Raw genomic sequence first — 22,437 nt, forward strand, 5'->3', positions numbered from 1 at the left:
AGGTTTAGACACAGAGCATTCAGATCTCTAAAGTAGAAGAAAAATCTAATTCATCAACAACAAGAGAAAAAATAAGGACATAACAAAGACCAAAAATATTCTTGGAATAATATGTATGGAAATTATGAGAACAGAAATATGTAATGACCCTCTGGGTCATTTTCTCTGACGTCTAGTACTTTCGGCATTGCGCTAGTTGAAATGAAATTTTCACACACTAGTTGCACTCAAAAGTACTCTTAAAATATATTTACAATTAATGAAAACCAAATTTTATCCTTTTTTTTTCTTCAATTAAATTTTCTTGATCTTCTAAGTTATTAACAAAAGAATAATTAATTTTACCATTATTTCTCATCATTATTGATATTATTATTAATATATTGTCGCTGTTACTTCTTTTATAATTTTTAGTAACATCATATTTTTAAAAGGCAATACTAATATTTAGTTAACGTTAGCAACTCATTTTAAATAATTTATTGTCTTCACGTTACTTCAAGTTTCTACTTATTAAATAAATTAGATGTATTATTTATGTCGACATGTATTTCAAATCATTAGCAAAAAGTTATAATAATAATATTTTATTTCTTACATATTAGTAATATATATTGGAATATTTTTTATATTAAATCTCAAAAGAATTGTTAATAAAACGTACACTGAGTCGTTCCACTCATTTAAGAAGCCCAAACTACATATGGCCCAAATTCCTAATAATTAATCCCAAAAAAGAATGCTTCTAGACAATGTAACCCTAATTCTATATTAAGAATCAGCAAGCCGCATCCTCAACTTCTCTTTCCTTTTCAATCATCTCTTTTTCAACTATCCCATTAACTCTCTCTAACAAGGGAGAAATATTTTTTATCTTCATTTCCTGAATGTTTTGATATGTATGTTACAAAATCATCAGTTTGTATGACTTTTTAAAGTGATTTCCTAGGGCAAATCATCTTTAAATTTTTCTTGTCTGCATGTTTCATTATTGAATAGTTCATTGGGTGATTTCGGGATGTCCATAACAGAACAATTCGCATGCTTCAAGTACCACAAAAATATGAGTCTTAAGGTATGTTTTCTTATAAATGTAGTTTTACACACAGGCATAGTTAATTCGCATTCGAAACATATTTGTTTTTATATAAAATAAAATGCACAACAATAATATTTTGAATTTATTTGTACGCATCCATAGACGGTTGTAAATAATTCTAAACTTCTTGAAAAAACTGTACAACTAGAAAATGTTGTAGAGATTAGAGTTTGATTATTACCAGAACAAAAAGAACAATCTTCCGCCAACTATGGAGATTTGAAGTAAAGTCATGAGGAATTGGTGCATGTTTTAGATTGCTTTTTGTGAATAATTTTCATGGATGAGTGCATGTGTAACGTGAATAGAAAGGTTCTTAAATATATATTGCCACCATTGTGAGAGAAATTACATTTAATTCAAATTCTTAGAGAACTACAATCTTCGAAATGTTAAAAATATTCTGAATAATGGATTTTATTTGTGTGGCCGGCGGTAATTTTTTTTTATTTCTCTACTAACCATTTTTTGTATTGTTCACACATGATCATACCTAACATAGTTAGCTGAAAATTCCAAAAAAGAGTACTTTCAACCACATAGATAAAATCAATACTCAAAATACTTCTCACTCTTGAGAAGATTGAAGGTCTCTAGGGATTAAAATTTGAGTAGCAACATAGTATGTTAGAACCTTCCTATTCATGTTACTCATGCACTCATCCATGATAGTAACAAGCAAAAGTCTATTTTAACATGTTTATACTTCTCCTGGACTCTATTGGAAAGCTCAACAATTGTAGGAAGATAATATGGTTTTGTTTCGGTAATATTAAACCTTCTAACGGGTACAATATTATCCAACTATCATTTTCTGTCGAGAACGTTAGGATTTTTTTACTTTCAATCTATTAACGCGTTCTAAATTTTGAGTAGCTTCATTTACAAAGCTTTTGTAAGAAAAGATGTTTCAATGCAATTAATTGAACAATGGTAAGAATTTGATTGTCATCTGGTTCTCATTTACCATGTCTTTGTAATAACCACATTTAGAAGAAACAATACCTTAAATATTTAACCTTGATGATTTTGCAATCAAAAGATAGGTTCTATAAGGAACACACAAAATCACAAACAAAATGACAAATTAAAAATTGCTTACACCCAATGAAACATGCAAGAATGGGGATCTACTTACAACAAAGAACAAGGATTGTTTATACAAATAGTAGGATTTGAAAATGATGAAGTTGGGGCTCTAGAACAGGGATGATAATGAATACCTCAATTTTTTGGTGACTCTAAAATATGGAATTATTACTTGTGATTCTGTATTGAATTTATAGGGCTCCTGAATATGTTAATATTAAGACATAAATGATGGTTTATATGGAATATTTTCTGGTCATTCATTCTTTTGTTTTTTATCATTATTCCTAAATTGGTTGTGTTTTTTTGCAATAATGAATCCCTCTTTCTCGTTAATTTTATAAACATTAATATTATACATTTAAATTGGGAACAGAGTGCATAAATGCTTGTATCATATGTGGAAAATTCCCTCGATTTGTGATTATAAGCATCAACCATTAAATCTACTTGCTTAAACAACACAAAAGTCTAACATTATAGGACTATTTTTTTTATAGATGGGGATTCAATAATCTTGAATAACATCCAAACTTTTGAGTTCTGTTTTGTTTCTATATATAAGCAATTACAATATTATAACACCTCGAAATAATTGGGATGTCTAGTCAGAAAAGAAAAGTGCAGGGTTCGGCACTGCATAGAGGTCTACAAGACCAACATACGAATTTTAGAAAGACCTACTTTCCCTAGGAAGTCTTACAGGTTGTAGGAAGGAAACCATAGAACTTAGATTCAGTTGTGTAAATTTCAAGTTTCTAAAGTTTGACTTCAAATTAGCAAGACGAGCCGTAGGAATTTGGATGAATCGTAGATGGGATACATAGAAGTAAGTCAAGATAGTGAAATTAGGTGAGGTCAACTGACCGTAAAAATTCAATGGTCAATAAAATGGTGTCGGAAGAAGTTATCCAATTTTTTAGGTCCAAATAACATGACCTACAGTTGCCCAGTGCGACCCGTCGAAAATTCTACGGTCCTTAAATCCAAACCATAAGGTCCTTAGACTGTTATTCTTTAAGGGTATTTGGGTGTTTTTTTATGCATTTTATTCATATACCGTGTCATTTTGACCCTAATTTAAATACTTTAACTCCTAATTCTACCCAAACCATTTCATTCTCTCAAATCCCCAATTTCTATCAAACTTCATTCTTTGAAGGTAGAAATCTAGGGTTCCAGCTTCAAATCTCCCTTTTCCTCCATTGCTTTTGGGATTTTTTTTATCAAGGTATAGAATTTCACTATTATATTTCATTTATCCAATGAGTCCCAAAAGGATTTCTAAGTTTCTAATTAAATTTCACCTAAATTTCTTAGTTTTCATGTGATCTTCATCTTTCTCAATTGACATTGATTTTATTATTCAATGTCAATCTTCCTATGCATTTTTTGATTAATCTACATGATTTTCAAGTGATTTATATAATATACTTGTAATATTCATGATTTGACTATGAACTTATGAAAGTATAAATCAATGAAAATATGAATGTGATTTATGAAAATTCTGCATGATTTATGATTTAGAGGATTTTAATTATCTAAGGCTGATTTACGATAATCATCAAAAAAATTGCAAAAGGTTTTCTTGCATATGAAAAAATCGTGATTTGGTGGAAGATTTTCTCACATATTCATAATTCATGATTAAAAGAGCTACAATAAGATGACTTTATGATTTTGATTTATATGTTGATTATTTGCTTTCTCAATGTTATGCTTTGATAATTGAATTTATCTTTTTCATTGGGATATAACTTAGCACTGAGAGAACGTTAAGTAGGGATCAAATAGGGTAGTTTTAGTAGAAATCTCCAATTCCAAACTATATTTCCCCGTTGGATTATCTTAAATAACCTAGAAAGTGGATCCACATATAACATATGATATAATGGTACAGAGTTCGACCTTAGCAAGTAGACTCTTCATGCTCATTGTAGGAGCTACATCAAATTCAATTTCATAGCTCACATGCACTATTGTCGGTTAAATCTAGCATTCCACAAAACAAATTAAGTTAAATTAAAGGTTTTAATGAATCTTTAATCATGTTTTCAAGATGCATTAAACATGTTTATGAGGTACTATTATCCCAAAGGCTTTTACTATAATTTATCTTTGTCACACGTATCATTATTTCCTTTATGTCCCTTTATAATCATGTTTTTAAGTTTTTGTGAATATCCCTCATTCTTAGTACATTCCATGTTCTAATGCAGATTTTTACCTACACTGTCTAATAATTTAGGGCCTAACGATCTTCATCATCCGGCTCGTGGCTAGTAGATTGTCTTGTAGATCAAAGACTTGGTTAGTCCTTGTACATTGATGGACATGTAACCTATGTGTATTGTCATTTATATTCTTATGTTTTGAGACATTGTATTTGGTGTACGGGTTACGTGTAAACCACTCTTTGCTTTACTAGATAAAGAAGATAGGATAGTTGATGTGGGTCCTCTTCATTGGGAGAAACTTAATGGGGCTTTCCATATATGATTCTTTCCTCTTAAGATGATATAAACAAATATGATTGATATCATTTATCTTTGTTAAGGAAACATGAATATGAAGGAGCATTCTTTGAAGTTATCTCAATTTTCTAAGTGTGCTCCAACTATGGTTGCTGATTTAGGGAAACAATCAGTAAGTTTGTGTAAGGTGTTTCCAATTTGGTTGTCAAAGAATGTTTTACCACTATGTTAAATAATTACATGGCTATCTCCCATTTGATTATATATTCCACACAATATGAAGAGGAAAATCTCAAGGAAAGTCCATGATATTCCAAGAGTGAGAGGACTAATGAGGGTGAATTTGATCATCGTTGGTATGCTAGACTTGGGAGTCTTTGATTCTGGTAGAAGTTTTTTGGTCAGAGTTATTCTATGTCTCCAACCACTGAGTTCAAAAAAATTGGGTGTATAACCCAAAACCTCAAAGAGATATTTGTAAGGGATCCTTTATACCTAATTGCAGTAGGCATGGTAAGAAATATGATGGAAAATGGTTGGCTGGTACGAATGGTTGATTTAGTTGAGGAAAGAGTGGTCACAAATAGAAGAATTGTCCATTGCAAGCAAGGAAGGTTGAGGATGGAAGACAATCTCAACCTAGTGGTTCCATATCGATTGCTCCTAATCAAAACATGTTTTGTGCCTTCAAAATCAGTAGGATTGTGAGGGATCTCTGTATGTTACTATGTAAAAAGTCTTTCACCTCGATGCTTATGCTTAATTTGATCTGGCTACTATGTTATGATTTTTATCTCTGTATGTATCCATGAGATTTTATTTTAGTCTCAAAATCCTGTCTCTACTCTAATTGTTGATTCTATTGTTGGTAAGAGAGTTTATAGCAATTGTCCTATTTTCATTTCTCATTGATTCACTCATGTTATTCTTGTAGAGCTTGATATGTTAGATTTTGATATATTCTTAGGATGGATTAACTTCATGCATATTATGCTTCCATATAGTATGGGACCTGATTTGTCACATTCAAGGTTCATTCTGAAAATGGGAAATAATATTCTTAAGGGTCGATTCATATCTTCCTTAAGTCTAGGAAAATGATTTATAAGGGTTGTATATATCATCTTATTTGGGTTAGGAATACATATTTGAGGCCCCTACTCTTGAGTTTGTTCTAATTGTAAAAGAGTTTTGAAAGTGTTTCCTATTGATCATCCTCGTATTCCTCCCAAAGGGAAATATACTTTGGTATTCACCTTCTCCCAAATACATAATATATCTTTATTCCTCCATATAATATGGCCCGGGACAAACATAAGGAGTTAAAGGGTGAGTTGAAAGACCTACTTGATAAGGGATTTATTAGCTTGAGTATGTATTCCTAAAGTGCTCTAGTGTGGTTTGTTTGCAAGAACGATGGTTTCGTATGAATGTGCCTTGACTATCAGCAATTGAATAAATTGATCCCTAAGTTAAGTCGTTCATGTCCATAATTCCGCATGAATCCTAAGAATTGAGTTATGAATCTTGAAATCCTTTTAAGTCAACACTTGTGTTTTAAACTAAGTTTTTGTAGGAAGTAAAGATGAGTTCTGAGAAAGACATTCTAAAACATGATTAGTCTGACAATCGAGTATACCAACAATGTATGACCAATATGGTATACAGATCTACCATTAGGTATTATGCAGTGTGTGCAGAGACCCTTTTCGAGAGATGCTACAACTTGACAAGAAACCTAATTTAATACTTGCGACTTTTAAATGAGATTAATGATGGACATACTAATTTTAATATAGCTGAAGGATTAGGTTCATAACGAATAATTTAGTTAAGGATGTGTATCTTGCCCATTTACACATTTATTTGAGGTCAAAAATGATATGACACAGAATTTTAACTTATGACGAAAAGGCCTCCCAAAATCTGTTAAGCAAATAACCGATAAGTTTTTATTGCATATAATATCCTCACACTTAAGGATAGTTAAGGTCGAAATAATAATAATATTACCAACTTTCGTGTAGTGAAATCAGTTGGTTCATGCCTTACACAAACTTACAAAACATATAGTAAATTAGTATATTACAGACTTGGGTTTGCACACCCCAAAATGATTAAACGTATATGTCATACTTATATTACAACCTATAGTGACATAACCAAATCAACCCTCAAAATCTCATTTAAATATACAACATATAAATCATGTACAAGTCATAAGGTTTATACAAAATATATATGCCTATATGCAAGTGTGGTCTTCCTTAAGGATTTCAAAATCTCCATCTTCAGTGGCTAACTTCAAGCGTTCTCCCGAACAGTCCTGCGATAGAAACAACTATCGCTAAGCATATAGCTTAGTGGTGTAAACACTATAGATACCGATCCCTCAGATTCACCAAGATATCATTCTCAAGTCAAGGGAAGCAAAATTGAAAAAGAATCAGTAAATCTAGTAAATAATATATAAGGAGTATCAAGTTGGATAATTAAAGCTCCAAATGTCAATAACTCTCATAGCACCATTTTCCAAGAGGTTAAATAACAAGACTCGCCCAATATATACATCATGTCGTCACACCAAGCACGAGCAGGTATCAAGAAGGGTTGACGCCTACATTAAGAAGGGTCAAAGCCCTATAATCAAGAGAACCAAGAACTGTAACAAAAATGGTTTTCTAGTTCGTACTTAAATATGGACAACTCCCATACTTAAGACGAACTTAAAATATAGAGCCAAGATGGGAACTGATGTGAATCAAGAGGCATTCCAATAGTGACAAAGTCACTGCAGCAACAAGGGAAAGGTCCCAATAAGAGTGTCAATTGATCAAACCAGCCGTACCAGTGGGCGAGTTACACAAGATTCTTTAACGTCTTAAACGACAACTATACGTCAATGCAAATTGACAAGAGGTAACCAAGGTACCAAGATAAAATTTTAGATATACTAGCAGGTTCAAATAGTAAAAACACAAGTTTATGCACAAACCTCAGTTCTTTAGATAAGAAACATTTCAGCACCACTTCAAGAGCTAAAACCGTAGACAAACCAACGTAGGAAGGTCCTGAACTTGTTTACGAGTATATACAACTTTTAAATACAACATAATAACTTGTTTAATTCCTAGAAGCTCAATATTTTTAATGTAAAACGGGATTATCATCACAAGTAAGCCTAGCATGTACAAATACGACTAAGCTGCCAAAACAGTAATTCTATCCAACAAAATCACTTTATGTCGCTACTTAGATTTGAAAGAGGAAACGGCAAAACCAGAATTTATATACTTCATAAAATATGTAGGTATATATATTAAGCTTGAAAATAATTTGTTTTGTACAAAAAAGATATAATGAAAATACTAACAGTTGAACGAACAGGATTTCTAATTCTAGAATCTAGACAGAACTTTTCGTATGTTGCGTCCCATATTTTAAATCCATAACAACAAAATTAGAGTTTAAAATGAACATTGGAATTGCAGGTATATGAATTAGCTTTCCAAAACATATTTATTCACTTTACACTATGTTAAATTTTACGAGATATCCTTGAAATACCAAACACTACACAACATAGAAATTGATTTCGTAACTTACCAAGAGGGAGTGTGTGTGTGTGTCAGATTAAAGTCAAAAGGACCTGGTTTTTCTCTTGGTTTGAAGAACAACTGTTTAGCTAACTTTATAATGTTCTTAGAATTGAGGGAATGAATTCAATCAAAGGAGGTATAATGTGTGTGTGTGTGTGTGTGTCCTTCATAGGTGCTACCCAAATAAAAGTAGGCTGCCCAAAAAGCATACATATATAACTATATGTATATACGTGATACCATAATTTCCAATCTATATGTAATTCTAATTATAAAATTATGCAAATACAGCATACAATATCTTAAATAACGATAACAATCACTACTAAAATAATAGTGAATACCGACCTAAAAATACTGAGCTCCAGAGGTCGGTATTCCTGAAATACCAACCAAAAACCAACTTTCCAGCTTAGGCCGGAAAAGCTTGGTCGGTATTTAATTTCAACCTCTAGCGGTCGGTCTCGATCTCAGTTTCAATTTAAGTCGGTAAAATTCATTATTTATTTTCCGACCTACATATTTATATCAAAACAACCCAAAGAATTCAAAATATGTTATTTCATAATAATATTCATCCAACCCAAAGAATTTCAAATGAGCTATTTTTAAATAAACTTCATCCAACCAAAACAATACAATATTTTCAACATATACACTAAAACTATTTCAATATAAACTTCATCCAACTTCAAAATAAACTAAATATGATCAAACAATTTCATAAATATGGAAGTCTAAAATGTCAAACCAATACAACTACTCTTTATCACCCTCGCTCTCTTTTTAACACCCTTATCATTCTCATCACCTTCCTGATCAGCTCCATCATCACTGCTTGTCGGACATGGAGGAAAAATATTTCATAATTCAAAAAGAAAAGTTAGTTGGGCTTGAAGCGTTGAATACCTCTTGTTCTCTGCTTTCTTTAACTTAATTTAAACATTATATTAACCAACTAAATTACATTAACTTATTTGAAAAACTTAACAACATTCTAAGTCTAATTAGTTTAGTTTTAACTTAATTTCAACACTATATTAACCAACTAAATCACATTAACTTATTTGAAGAACTTAACACCTTTCTAAGTCTAGTTAGTTTAGTTTTAACTTAATTATAACACTATATTAACTAAGTAAATCGCATTAACTTATTGAAAAATTTAAAAACATTCTAAGTCTGATTAGTTTAGTTTTAACTGTGACTTTATTGAGTTGGTGGTAATCAATACACATTCTTAAGGATCCATCCTTCTTCTTCACAAACAAAACCGGAGAAACCCAAGGATAAATACTAGGTCTAATGAAGCCTTTGTCTATTAAATCTTTGAGTTGAGCCTTCAACTCTTTCAATTCAGCCGGAGCCATCCGATATGGAGGAATTGAAATGGGATTTGTATCCGGTAGCAAATCGATACCAAAAATTAATTTCACGTTCGCGAGGAATACCGGGAAGATAAGTAGGAAAGAACTCTGGAAATTCACTCACTATGGGGACTGATTCAATGGGACGAATTTCGGAGTCTAGATCTTGGACTCTTATAATATGGTATAGACAACCTTTAGAGATCATTTTGCATGCTTTTAGACAAGAAGTGATATGACATCTAGAAATAGAATTTCCCCCCTTCCACTCTACAACGGGCTCATTTGGAAAGTTAAACTTCACCACCCTTGTTCTACAATCAATAGTGGCAAAGCAAGCATGCAAACAATCCATACCCAAAATAATATCAAAATTAAGCATATCAAGCTCTACTAGTTCAAGATAAGAAACTCTACTGGGCAACATTATAGGACAATTTCTATACACACTTTTTGCAACGACTGACTCACCACCAAAGTAGACATTATAAAAGGTTCATGAATAATATAGGGTAAAATGTCAAACATTTTACCTACTAGAGGGGTAAAAAATGATAAAGTAGCACCGGGGTGAGTAAGGCATACACATCAATAAAGAAGACTTTCAACATACTGGTCACCACATCGGGAGAAGTCTCTTGCTCACCCCTAGAGTGGAGAGCATAGAAGCAGTTCTTCTTTGGAGCCTCACTTAAACCACTTGCTTGTGATTGACCACTACCCTTGTATTAACCCCTTACATTAGTACAATCCCTAACCTTGTGCCCACTTTTACCACAACCAAAACAATTGACCATCCCCTTAAGACAATCACTATAGTGCTTCTTGCCACACTTTCCGCAAGTTGGATTTTTGGTTGGTGAAGTAGTACCCTTTCCCTTTTAAGGCTTAGGGTTAGACACCCTATCACCACTAGACTTGGGGAACTTGGAAGGAACTTGATTAGAAACTTGCTTATTGAATCTAGGCTTGTCTTGTATCTCAAGCCTATTCTTTGAAGAACCTCCATCAAAAGATCTTGCCCTCTTAGAATCTCTACTCTTCCTCTTAGCCCTTACCTCTTCCACATATTTGGCATGCACCATAAGACAATAAATGTTCGTGTTGTCATGTAGCATAGCTGAATGAAACTCCTCTTGCAAATCATCCGACACCCCTGTCACAAAGCAGCTCATTTTATCTCTAGGATCGGAAACCCAAGAAGGAGCATATTTTGACAATTTAGTAAATTTCAAGGAGTATTTATGAACACTCATACCTCCTTGGTAAAGGTTAATGAAATACACCACATTAGATTCCCTCATATCCCTAAGAAAGAATCAATCAAGAAAAGCATTCTTGAAGATCTCCCAAGTCACCAGACCACCTCTTAATGGCCTATTATCCCTCCATTGGACATACAATGCTTGAGCCATATCCTTGAGTTGATAAGTGGCTAACTCGGCCTTCTCACTAGTAGACAACCCCATAGCCAAGAGTATGTTGTAGACTTTATCTATGAACTCATAGGCTTCTTCAACCTTGGACCCGTAAAAAGTAGGAGGATTCATCCGAGTGAAATCCCTTAGACAGGAAGACATGGTAGCAACTTGTTGATTTGGACGGGGTATAACCTCCTGGTTAGCTTGGGTTGTCATAGCTAAAGCTTAAGTAGTGACGGTTTGGGCTAATTGGATAAAGACAGCCCTTATGTCACCATCCGTCAAAGGTGGAGGACTGACCGGAGCTTGGTCATCATTCTCACCTTCCTCAAGAGGAAAATTTAAAATTTTTCATTTACTTCTAATTGGAGGTTTACATAGACCTCTACACACACACACACACACACACATATATATACACACACATAGACCCTTCGTATAGGAAGATTACTTAGTCTTCTACTTTTATTGCACGTAAGTACAAAAAGTATATCATAGTCATAATAGTCGTCTCATCTTATAACCATCTAATAAGAGTGTAAGAACTTGGGCATAACCCATGCATCAAAGTAAAAATGCCTCACATGGGCTATACAATGTTTCATACTAAATGGAAAGAAATAACCATAGAAGTCTTTAACAAAAAACAACTACATAAGCTAGATAGATGCATTGCCCTCAGAAATTGAGGACCTACCCTACTTGGATGAATAAGATATACAAGCCTTCTTCAAGTCGCCTTCAAAACACTTCAACGACCGAAACCTAAAATGTTGGGGAAAGAAAGAAATGGGAATAGTACGCCACTTGTACTAAGTATGAGACCATATGCACACATACTTTGAAATCATGCTAAATAAAGGGACATTTCTTAAAGTATGTATTTTTCATTTAAAACCTTTATGCACATTCAACAAGACTATACCAACCATTATTGCATGTTCATTAAGTCATAGGCATGTACATCATGAAACCCTCAACATCAAGTCTAGTCAAATTAACATGCATATCTTATAATTGAATACTTATTCAAGTAACTCTATCATCAAGTCATATTAGCAACAAGCATATATAAGAGTACATTTCAGCACAACCAAAGTAACTCAATTACCCATGAACCCCTATCAAGTCAACAAGTGCAATGACCAAGTAAAGCCCCATAACCATACTCAATCAAGTAATCCAACAAGAATCATGACTAACATCCTACTTCACATAACATTGCATTTAATTGTGCATATTATCTTACTTTGACAATATAAATCATCACATATTCATAAGTGAACTAATCAACATATAGTATCAACAATGTGCAAGTTCATCATATATATGTCATATAACGTTATACCCATTTTCATACATAAGAACATTCTCCTAAGACTCCCCTCAAGTCTAAATAGTGCAATGCTTATATAGAGTCCCATACCCCTACTTAGACTAAGATCAACCCCTTAGGTCATCTTAGTTAGAGTTCAATCCTTTCATTCATTTTACCTTTTTGGGAACATCTTGACCTAACCGACGTAGCCAACATGAGCTAATGTGGAATTTGGTGTCATAAAACCCTACATCGAAGGAATGCAGAATACTTGCCAATACCAAAACATGAAACATAGCAACTACGTGCATCCACTACCCAGTATTCCTATGGGGGCAACATAGTTCAAGAACTAGGAGATATAGTTGGGACCCTCTTTATGCTACATGCATTATAGTCTCCAATCTCAAGAGCTACCTTCCCCATATGGGAAGGTACACTCCTCATTCTAGTTAACTAGGTCCTAATCTAGAGTCTATTTTTGAACTGTCTTTAAGCCTTTATTATCAATCATAGCTTAGTTTAGGTCATAGGGTCTACCACTTGTATAATCATCATCATCAATAGCTAAATAAGAACCGCATGACTATAAATCCTTTCATTACAATTCATATAGGTGAGGTTAGCACATTAACATCTTCATATTATGATAAGGCACATTGGTAAATCATTCACCCTCCTTATAACATTTACATCTTAAGCCAACACCTCATAATCATAATCAAGACATTTAAATTAAACATCAATACCATCCTATCCATCTTAATACAAGGCATACTTCATTACAACATCATGACTTAATCATAATTAACCACAATATGAAGTAAAGGATAGAAATCATAAGACTTACCAAGTCTCCTTCATAATTCATCATCAAGGTCTTACCATAAACCCTCAATTCAACCCAATTTGGGTATACATCATCATAAGTGAATAGTCAACATGATAACAAGGCTAGAAGAATTACTACATCAGAATTCAATACTAGATCATAGCTTAAGACGAGATACTTAGGTCAATTCACAACATACTTCCTAACCTAGATCATCTTGTCAAGAACTAGAATGAAAGACTTCAAACCACTCGAATTTGTTCATGATTAATGTAAAAACATCATCTAATAGTAATTCAACCAATAAACAAGTTAATTGAACCAAATACAACCTAATTCATGTCAAGATCAAACCTGGGGTTAAGGGTTAAGGGTCATCTTCTACAAACTACAACAAACCATCAAGGTATATCATAATTAAGTTAGAAATAAATTCATATTATTTAATAGAAAACATAAACAAACCAATTCATACCATAATTTTTGAGGTTGAGAAAGACCCACATGAAAACTTAACTTTTGAAAATACTTTGAAGGAACTCTTTGAGGAAAGAGGTATCATAGGTGAATTAGATCACATACCTCAATGTTTGATGAACAATTAATGGTGAAATCATCCCTTTACAGCCCCAAAATCCCTCCCCTATCTTGCCTTCAATGGTGTCATTCAATAGAGAGAAAGAAGAGAGAAGTAAGAGAGTTTTGTTTTGAGAGTTGTAATTAGACTAATGGGGTTCGGGTCTTTATATGGGGGGTTAATTAAGTTAATTAGACTTCCTTTAATCCCTATCTAACCACCAAACCCTTTAATAATTATTTAAGACTAAGTCAAAATGTGCAGGAAAATTAGACCCTCATAGACGAGACCTCGACCAACGGTCCATCTGTGAGTCGACGACTGGTCCCTCTTTCGTGCTGCACATTCGTCGACTTGGTCGGAGACTGTGCAGGTGAGGGCCTCCAACAAATTGGCTAAGCGTTGTTTGATGGTTGGCATAGACGCCCTGTCGATCAACACATACCCCGTCGATGCCCTTTCGTGGGTGCACACTGCCTAGGCAGTGTTTGACTCCACTTGCAAAGGTCCTCCTCAAGGGACCTTGGTTTGTTCTTGGGGAGTAGTACCCGGATGTTTCGACCATGAATCAAATTAAACACATGTTAGACACCCTTCCACCAATTTTCATCATTTTCCGACTCCTATAAGCTAGTCAAATAGGATAAGGCAACTAGTACCTCTTTAAACTAATTTCGGGATGTCATGGACGTTCTTGGACATTTTGGTTCCTAGACTTCATAAATGACTTATAAATATTATAATGGACCTTAAAACAGTGTCTAGACCTTATGACACTTATGTTAGGCTCTAGAAAACGTCTTGGATTTCATAAGTGTTACATTAATCCACCAATTTGATGAAGAATCACCACTCACTTCTCCAATCCAAGCCCCTTCCTTGAGTTCTAGCTCCAATGGAGTTCTAGAGAATTTCTAAGAGAATTTGGGTTTTGATTTTGAAGAATAAATTCTTCTAAGTGTTTAAGGCTTATAAAAATGTTTACAATATCCAAAATACCCCTAAGTAAGCGCCCTTTCTCTTATTTGGACGTGGAGTGAATTTACAACTTCACCCCTAGACATTACAGTAATTTGCGTACAGGGTACAGCCTCACAGATGGATGGTCACCAACGGACCGTCTCCCAACCAACGGACAGTTCTATTGGTCCGCGGTTTGGGGCTGAGGCTGTTCCTTGGCTTGGCCTTCTCCCACGCGTAAGTACTGACCCATGAAACCCATAGACGTGGCGGTTACTGGCCCATGAGTCGTCTACTGCCTCCATCGTTTGGGACTGTCTTGGCTGTCTTGGCAGTCTTGGCTTTAAGGAAAGGATCCTTCCTCAAGGACCCTTGATTGGTCCTTGAGATGTTTTCCCTGATGTTTCAAACCCTAATATGTTTGTATATGAGTTTATAACCTACCACATCAATTTCACCCAAAACAAACATGTAAAACTCGAAGAAACATGACAAGACACACAAGGTCATTTCAAGGCAAACCTTTCGAACGTCACGGACGTTCTTGGACGTTTGACCTCCAAACTTCACCAAACTTGACACACTACCTATAAACACTATAATAACTTATATAATGACCTCATTAACTCATGAAACACATGTATAGGCACATAACGACACATGAGGCACATAGGTGACTTACTCGTCGAACGTCTTAGTCGTTCCTTGACGTTTCACTTCCAAATCAGCTAAAACTCTAAACACTGCCTCAATACCACATTATACACCAATTTAGGAACTTAGACCATCATGAAAACCATATTAATAAATAATTTTTCAAGGTATTACAAAATCAAATTGCACATTTATCATATAAGGATGCACAAGAATATGAGCAACATGAAAATTTATCAAAGTTTCTTTTTTCATGCCATAATGACCTTTCATAACATGCATAACATAGTGTCATTTAAGACATGTATAACATATGGATAACATGAAACTTATCCTTTTACGCAAGACTCCTATCATGAACAAGCTACTTAAGTACTCTTTGGTTTCAAGCTTGAGTAAGAATAGAAGTAAAAGATAGAGATATCTACAACTTTACTACTCAAATCATCCTCCCCCACTTAGGATAAACCCCTTTAAGATAAACTCATCTCAACTCTAGGAGAATTTTAGCTTGCCAACCTTGTTGACTAAGCACATTATTCCACTCTTGGGATCTAAGCTCATGAACACCCTTCTTACCATCACTTCATAGTGATTTTCAACCTAGAGAAGTTCAAGGAAACTCAACATATGGACATCAAGGGCACTTAAAATCTTACCATCTATGCAAATTTTTCCCCCACTTGGGGTAAGCCTAAGCACATCATGCCCTTAAACACCAAGGTCAAGGCAAGTCAAGACCAACTACAAGGTTTATTACTTTTGGTGGAACTTTCCAACCAACCATGCCTAGGTAAAATCTAAGAACTTCCTCAATTGGCCATACATCCCCCTAAGTCACCTTAGGGTAATCATACTTCCACTTATGGAATAAAACCCCTTTTCCCCTTTTTTACAATTCTTAGAAGAGGTTCATAGACGGAACCATTAACTAGTCATAAGGGTCTTATTAGCTAGCATACTTCACAATCACTTTACAAGGTTTAACATATGATCTCCCATCTTAAAAGCAAGCCTATACAAAAGATTCCAATCCACACAAGGACATCTATGAAGCAATCCACATGTACAAAGGTAACATTCATATTTCTTACTATTTACCACATTCTCCAAGACTTTTCAAGCATAAATCATAACATCATGCTACCATCCTACATAATCATAAGGCATTCTATCACTCAAAGGGGAACTCCATTCAACCGTAACAACTACTAACAAGCTATAACCATATGATATAATAACTTCTCAACATAACATATCCTTCCTTATAAACCACATAGAGCCATAACTGGCATCAAAACAACATATACTAAATTCACCATCACATATACTAATCAAACCATAAAACCATCGTAAGCATTAAAACTCACCTTTTCTCCCTCAAGTATTGATATATCATCTCAATCAAAGCAACCACATCTAAAATATCATCGGACAAGGAAACATAAAAGAGAGAGATCATACAAAGTTAAGTTTAATGGAATGACATAAGAATAGTGAAGAAGGAAAACTCTATCGTCCTATAGCCTCTCCCTCATAGATGTGTCGCGACTCATACCGATGAACTAGACATAGCAATACAAGACTTTGAAACCTAAGGAGAAAACACAAAACCTTATGCTATGGTATGAAGTTTGTTACAACCCGTGGGTATATCCTAGAAGTTATGGTATCATCAAATCATTACACGACGTCATCAACCTCTCGGAGGTCTAAGACAATCCCTTAGACATCTTTTATTGCAAAATCGTAGAAATAGCAGAAAATTTAAAAATTTTCATAGCACATCATATGCTAGAGTATTACTTCACACACACACACACACACACATATATATATATATTAATAGTCTAAGTCTCTTTGTCATCTTAAGACACAACTCAATAGAATAAATAGGAACACGATCCTTAACAACATAAAATATAAATCCAATCAGTTACATCAACTTGAAGAAAAATCTTGACATAGGCAACCCTTGAATCATAAGGGTCCCTTTACTTGAACTTCGGAGATCTATCCAAGCTCTTCACTTAGGAGACATCCTCTAGCCATCACCACCTACACTTTGTGTAAAAAGATGAAGAATAATGGTATTAGTACAAGAATGCACTAAGTATGACAACCATGCAAAAACATGCATTTCAAGAGGACATTTCATTTGAAGTCATGCAACATGTCTTTTTTAGTAAACTTCATGAACATAGGCACATATAAGCTCAATATAGTTCAGATACATCCTGTAGACATGGATACTACTCATAATAGCACATAAAGTCATTTATCATACTTTGATGCTTATTCAATAGATACAATACATTACCTCTCTTCTATTTTACTTCTTTCCTTAAGTAACCCTCAAGTGTACTTAGTACAATTTATAAAATTGAGGTCACCTTACAATAGTCTTTCATGATATGATTCATAATGCAACCACATATATTCATAAGTCTTAAGCACCCATAGACATCAACTTCACATAGGGACCATCACCTAAGACAATTACTAAGTCACGCTAGTGAAATGTGTAGGTAGAATCCCATAATACTACTTCCACCAAGTGTATCTAAGAAGTTACCTTAGACTAGGCATAACATACTCAACAAGTCGTAACACTTTCATTCACAACTTGACATAAGGTATATACTTCATAGCATAATATAAGGACTCTTTCTTTTACTACAACCTTAGTCATAAATCATTTAGTTCATACCATAAGTAAACCACCCTCATAACCCCTTCACAAGCTTACTTCTGCAATGTACCCACAGTGTCCCGTACCTCCACATATACTAAGTAAACCCATTTAGAAGCCATAAGTATGATTCACACACATACACATAATTCATGTCTTAATCATAGCAAAGTCACTCAACAATGCATTCATACAATTCATAGATAACATCGCATGAGTCTTACTTGTATACATGTACTAATCTTATCCTTTCTTGAAGTTCACTTGTGCAATGCATGGGTAGGGGCCATAATCCTACCTATTCTAAGTAATCCTCTCAAGGAGTTGTGATTAGAGTCCATAATCCTATCTTAATTCATTTATTATTTTGGGATATTTAGTCATCACCGACATAGACCATATGAGTTATATGGAATTTGGTGTTCTACTCCCACACCGAAAAGAAAGGGTTAATACTTGCCTAAGGTGTAACCAATCGTACATAGCTATATAAGTGGTATCCACAAGCTATAACCTACAGGGGAACGTAGTTATAGAACATGGATATTGCTTGTAGAAACCTTGACTTTCTAACGTGGAGGTTTCCATCTCATGAGACAACATCTAGGGTGGGAACCCGGACATGCTAAACGTGAAGGTTCTTTTGTAGGAAGCCTGACTTACTAACGTGAAGCCCCAACTCTCATTTGTCAGGTTCACTCGATGCTAGGATCTAACTCCCTTTTTTAATATATTTAAGACTTTAATGCATTAGTTCATAACGAAGGCTTTAGGAGCTTGCTCCTTCATACATCATATAGCTCAAAGGATCCTAAGATGAGAATGCACTTTCATCATAGACTCTACTTCATATGAGAACGTACTTTCACATAATCATACAATCATACATCATATGTATGTGCATATAATGTGAGATTTTTACCTTCACATAACACCTCTAATCACGCATGTTCATAACTTCATTAATCATATACTTACATGCATAAGAATAGGTAATGATACATAGGAGAACTATATTTTCCTTAGTCATAAAATCTATCTTATTCATAGTCATGAATGAAGTGTGTGTGTACATTGTTTGACATGATCACATAATGTCTATCACATAATATTGTGGAAGCCACCCTTTAAACATCACAACACATGTACAACATTCTTCAAGTCTTGATGCAAACACATCTACTGTATTAACAATTGACTACACATATTCACATTACCTCATAGGAGGCACATTTTCAACAATCGAATAGAAAAAACTCCTAATGTACTTTGATTACACATTCATATAGCGTTCATATAGGTAAGGATCATGCTACAAGAATATCTTTCATCATTAGCCATATAGACCACACCTAGCCCTAACATGATCATCACACGTATATATATGACATCATCTTCACACGTAGGTCATACAACTAGTTTGGAGGGCTATTCATATACTTCGCATGACATCAATTCACGTAGAACATGATATTAGAATCAAGGCTAAATCCTTCAACTTCCTAAACATAGAAATAGTCATATGAATTCATCTCGCATCTAATGTCTTAAAGACCATGATCATAACACATAAATGTGTACAAGAATATAAACACTGCCACCATAAGTGGACCATACCAATCAACACAATTCAATATATATTCTAAGCTAATTAGACGAAATAGGTCAACTTACCCAATCTCCAAGCTAATGATCATCTTTGATCATTCCTCCACAATTAATATTTCTATTGATATATATAGTAATAGCAATAAGCAATTCAATACAACCAAATCACAATTCTATAAACATGAATCAAGATCTCAAAGACCCACATTATAGGCCAATTTGAAAAATTAGGAGGATTATGGGTTCTTCATAGAATTGGATAGAAATTCATCATAAAATTAGTAGCTAAACATATATTCATTATTAGAATACTTTTGAAATCAATTTGAGAAAGAACCTTTGGCTAGATTGAAAAATAGGATTTCTGACTTAGAATTATGTTTGGAAAAAGCTTTGAAAGGACTCTATATATGAATGTTTATCTAGGGATGAAGGATTATCAAACCTTCTACATTATAAATCCCACAAAAATATAAGAAGAAAGCTCCAAGAATCCACCTCCATAGCTTGTTCTTGAGCTTGGTCTTTAATGGAGATTTTGGGGGTTTTTTGGAAGAGAGTTTTGGGGATTTTGATTTCTTAATGGGTGTTGGGGTCTTGGCTTGGGAAAAGGGTTAAAAAGGTCCTAAAAACAGTTTATAACTGTCTCCCTAAGTTACCAAAATACCTCCATACTTATTGGGACTTTTAGACATGTCAAAATTGACTTTAAAACGACGCAACCGAATCTGGGAAGTGGATGCGCTTCGCGGGGGAAGCCTCTTATTTTGCTCCAAATAATTTTTGAAACAGTGACCTCGTGTTAGGCGCGTAGCGCACAAGAACACTCAGTTTCAAGCACGCGATGCGAGGCTAGTCCCCAATCTTGCTGCTGCATGCTGCCATGGGTAGCCTCCTTATGCAATGTTTGGGTCCTCCTTCGGGACCTTAGATTGGTCCTCAGGGAGTTGTACCCAGATTTTTGACCCTTTACATGTCTATTAATATACTAGGGTCCACTACACTGTATTTTCAACTCCAAACAACACATAAAAACAAGGCAAACATATAAGGACTCACTAGCACGTCTAAAGACCAACTTTCGAATGTCTTGGACGTTCTTGGATGTTTGACCTCCAAACCTCTTCAAATAAATTATACAAGCCTTAAAATACTTTATTAACATGTTATTACCACCTTTAGTCACATGTGAACCTCTAGCTACCTTAGTTTATTTTGAGGGTATAATATGCAATAAACATGAGTTGAATCATAATTGTACTCAAGAATTGATTGGAGCTTTGGAAGTTGTACCAGGGGTGTCTGCTCATTCCCCAGTGCTATTGAACTGCACACCATGTGTGATTCTAGGCCTAAACCCTTCAAATTATTCAAAATTATCATGGATCATCCAAATTTTGCTGATATAGTTGTTAATACATGAGCGCAAAGGTATAATGGCACAAGGGTGTATCAATTGCACATGAAACTTAAAGCACTGAAGGGTAACCTAAAGGACCTCAACACTTATCTAGCTTCTTATGTTATACATTTGCAACAAACTAGACAAAAGATAGAGATAACGCAGAGCATGCTAGCTTTCTCCCTTTGAACCAACAACTGATAAATGAGGAATGCAATCTTATCCATTAAATGCACAAGTGGAGTATGGTTATGGAGAAGGCACTTTGACAGAATTCAAGAGCTACCTGGATAGCTTTGGAGATTCAAATTTAAAGTAATTTCATACTCAGTGTAAAATTAGAGCCAGCGGAACACAATTACTATAATCTATGATTCTAAAAGAGTGAAATTATTTGATCTGCGACTGGTTGAGCATGAATCTATTCATTTCTTTACTGACCTGCTGGGAACAAATGCGCAACATGGAGTTCCTAGCCCAAATTCTGTGGTGATAAAGAATGAACACTATTCATTGAAACAACAAAAAATTACTCTGATTGAGGAGATCAAAGAAGAGGAGATTACAATTGCGATAAAGGACATGCTTGTGGATAAAGCACCAGAATGGATAGCTTCCCTATGAATTTCTACACCAAGCAATGGCAGACCGTTAAAACAAAGTTGATATTGGCAGTGAAAGAATTTTTTCACACAAGTAAACTTCTGAAATCCTTTAGTTGTACTGCAGTAACCTTGATCCCAAAAGTGATTAATTCTATAGTAGTTACATATTATAGAACAATAGCATGTTGTAACAGAATCTACAAGATTATTACTAAGATTTTGACTAACAAGATGAAAGGATTCATAAACATTATCATAATCTCTTTTCAATCAGCTTTTATTAAGGGTAGATCCATTATTGACAACATATTGTTTAGTCATGAATTGCTAAAGTAGTACTCTAGGAAAGGGCTTTCCACCAAATTTGTTTTGAAGGTTGACTTGAGGAAAGCTTACGATTCTTTAGAATGGTGCTTTTTGAAGAGTATGTTGGTTGAACTGGTTTCCCTGAGAAGTTTATTAGCTGGATAATAGAGTGTGTTGCTTCTGTATCATATTCGCAGGTGCTCAATGGAGGTTTAACTAAGCCTTTCCAGGGGAAGAGAGAATAAGACAAGGTAACCCATGTCACCCTACTTATTTGTAATTGTAATGGAATACCTGCACAGGGAGATGCAAATATTGACTATGAACCCAAAATTCCAATTCCACCCCAGATGCAAGAATCTTGGAACAATTCATATATGTTTTGTTGACGAGTTATTGATGTTCAGTAAAGCTGAAAGCACATCAATTAA

General features: G+C 34.4%; 1 protein-coding gene and 1 long non-coding RNA gene across 2 annotated transcripts; one reads left to right on the plus strand and one right to left on the minus strand.

Annotated features, from left to right (window-relative positions):
* Positions 1-764: 764 nt before the first annotated feature.
* On the plus strand, positions 765-5,498 carry LOC109120092 (uncharacterized). Its single transcript, XR_011220632.1, has 2 exons — positions 765-1,075; positions 4,411-5,498. It is a non-coding gene; the product is annotated as an uncharacterized lncRNA (long non-coding RNA).
* Positions 5,499-10,512: 5,014 nt separating this feature from the next.
* LOC138348030 (uncharacterized) lies at positions 10,513-11,268 on the minus strand. The gene is made up of 2 exons (XM_069296637.1): positions 11,033-11,268; positions 10,513-10,939 (listed from the first exon to the last, which is right to left on the minus strand). Exons 1-2 carry the CDS (start codon positions 11,266-11,268, stop codon positions 10,513-10,515), a joined length of 663 nt encoding a protein of 220 aa, XP_069152738.1.
* Between the last annotated feature and the right edge of the window lie 11,169 nt (positions 11,269-22,437).

Source organism: Solanum lycopersicum, chromosome 4, assembly GCF_036512215.1.
Source record: "Solanum lycopersicum chromosome 4, SLM_r2.1".
NCBI lineage: Eukaryota > Viridiplantae > Streptophyta > Magnoliopsida > Solanales > Solanaceae > Solanum > Solanum lycopersicum.

Coding starts and splice junctions, on each gene's coding strand:
- LOC138348030 (XM_069296637.1), bottom strand. CDS start 11,268: ATGACAACCCAAGCTAACCAGGAGGTTATACCCCGTCCAAATCAACAA. Junction 10,940..11,032: donor AAGGATATGGCTCAAGCATT/GTATGTCCAATG, acceptor ATTCTTTCTTAG/GGATATGAGGGAATCTAATG.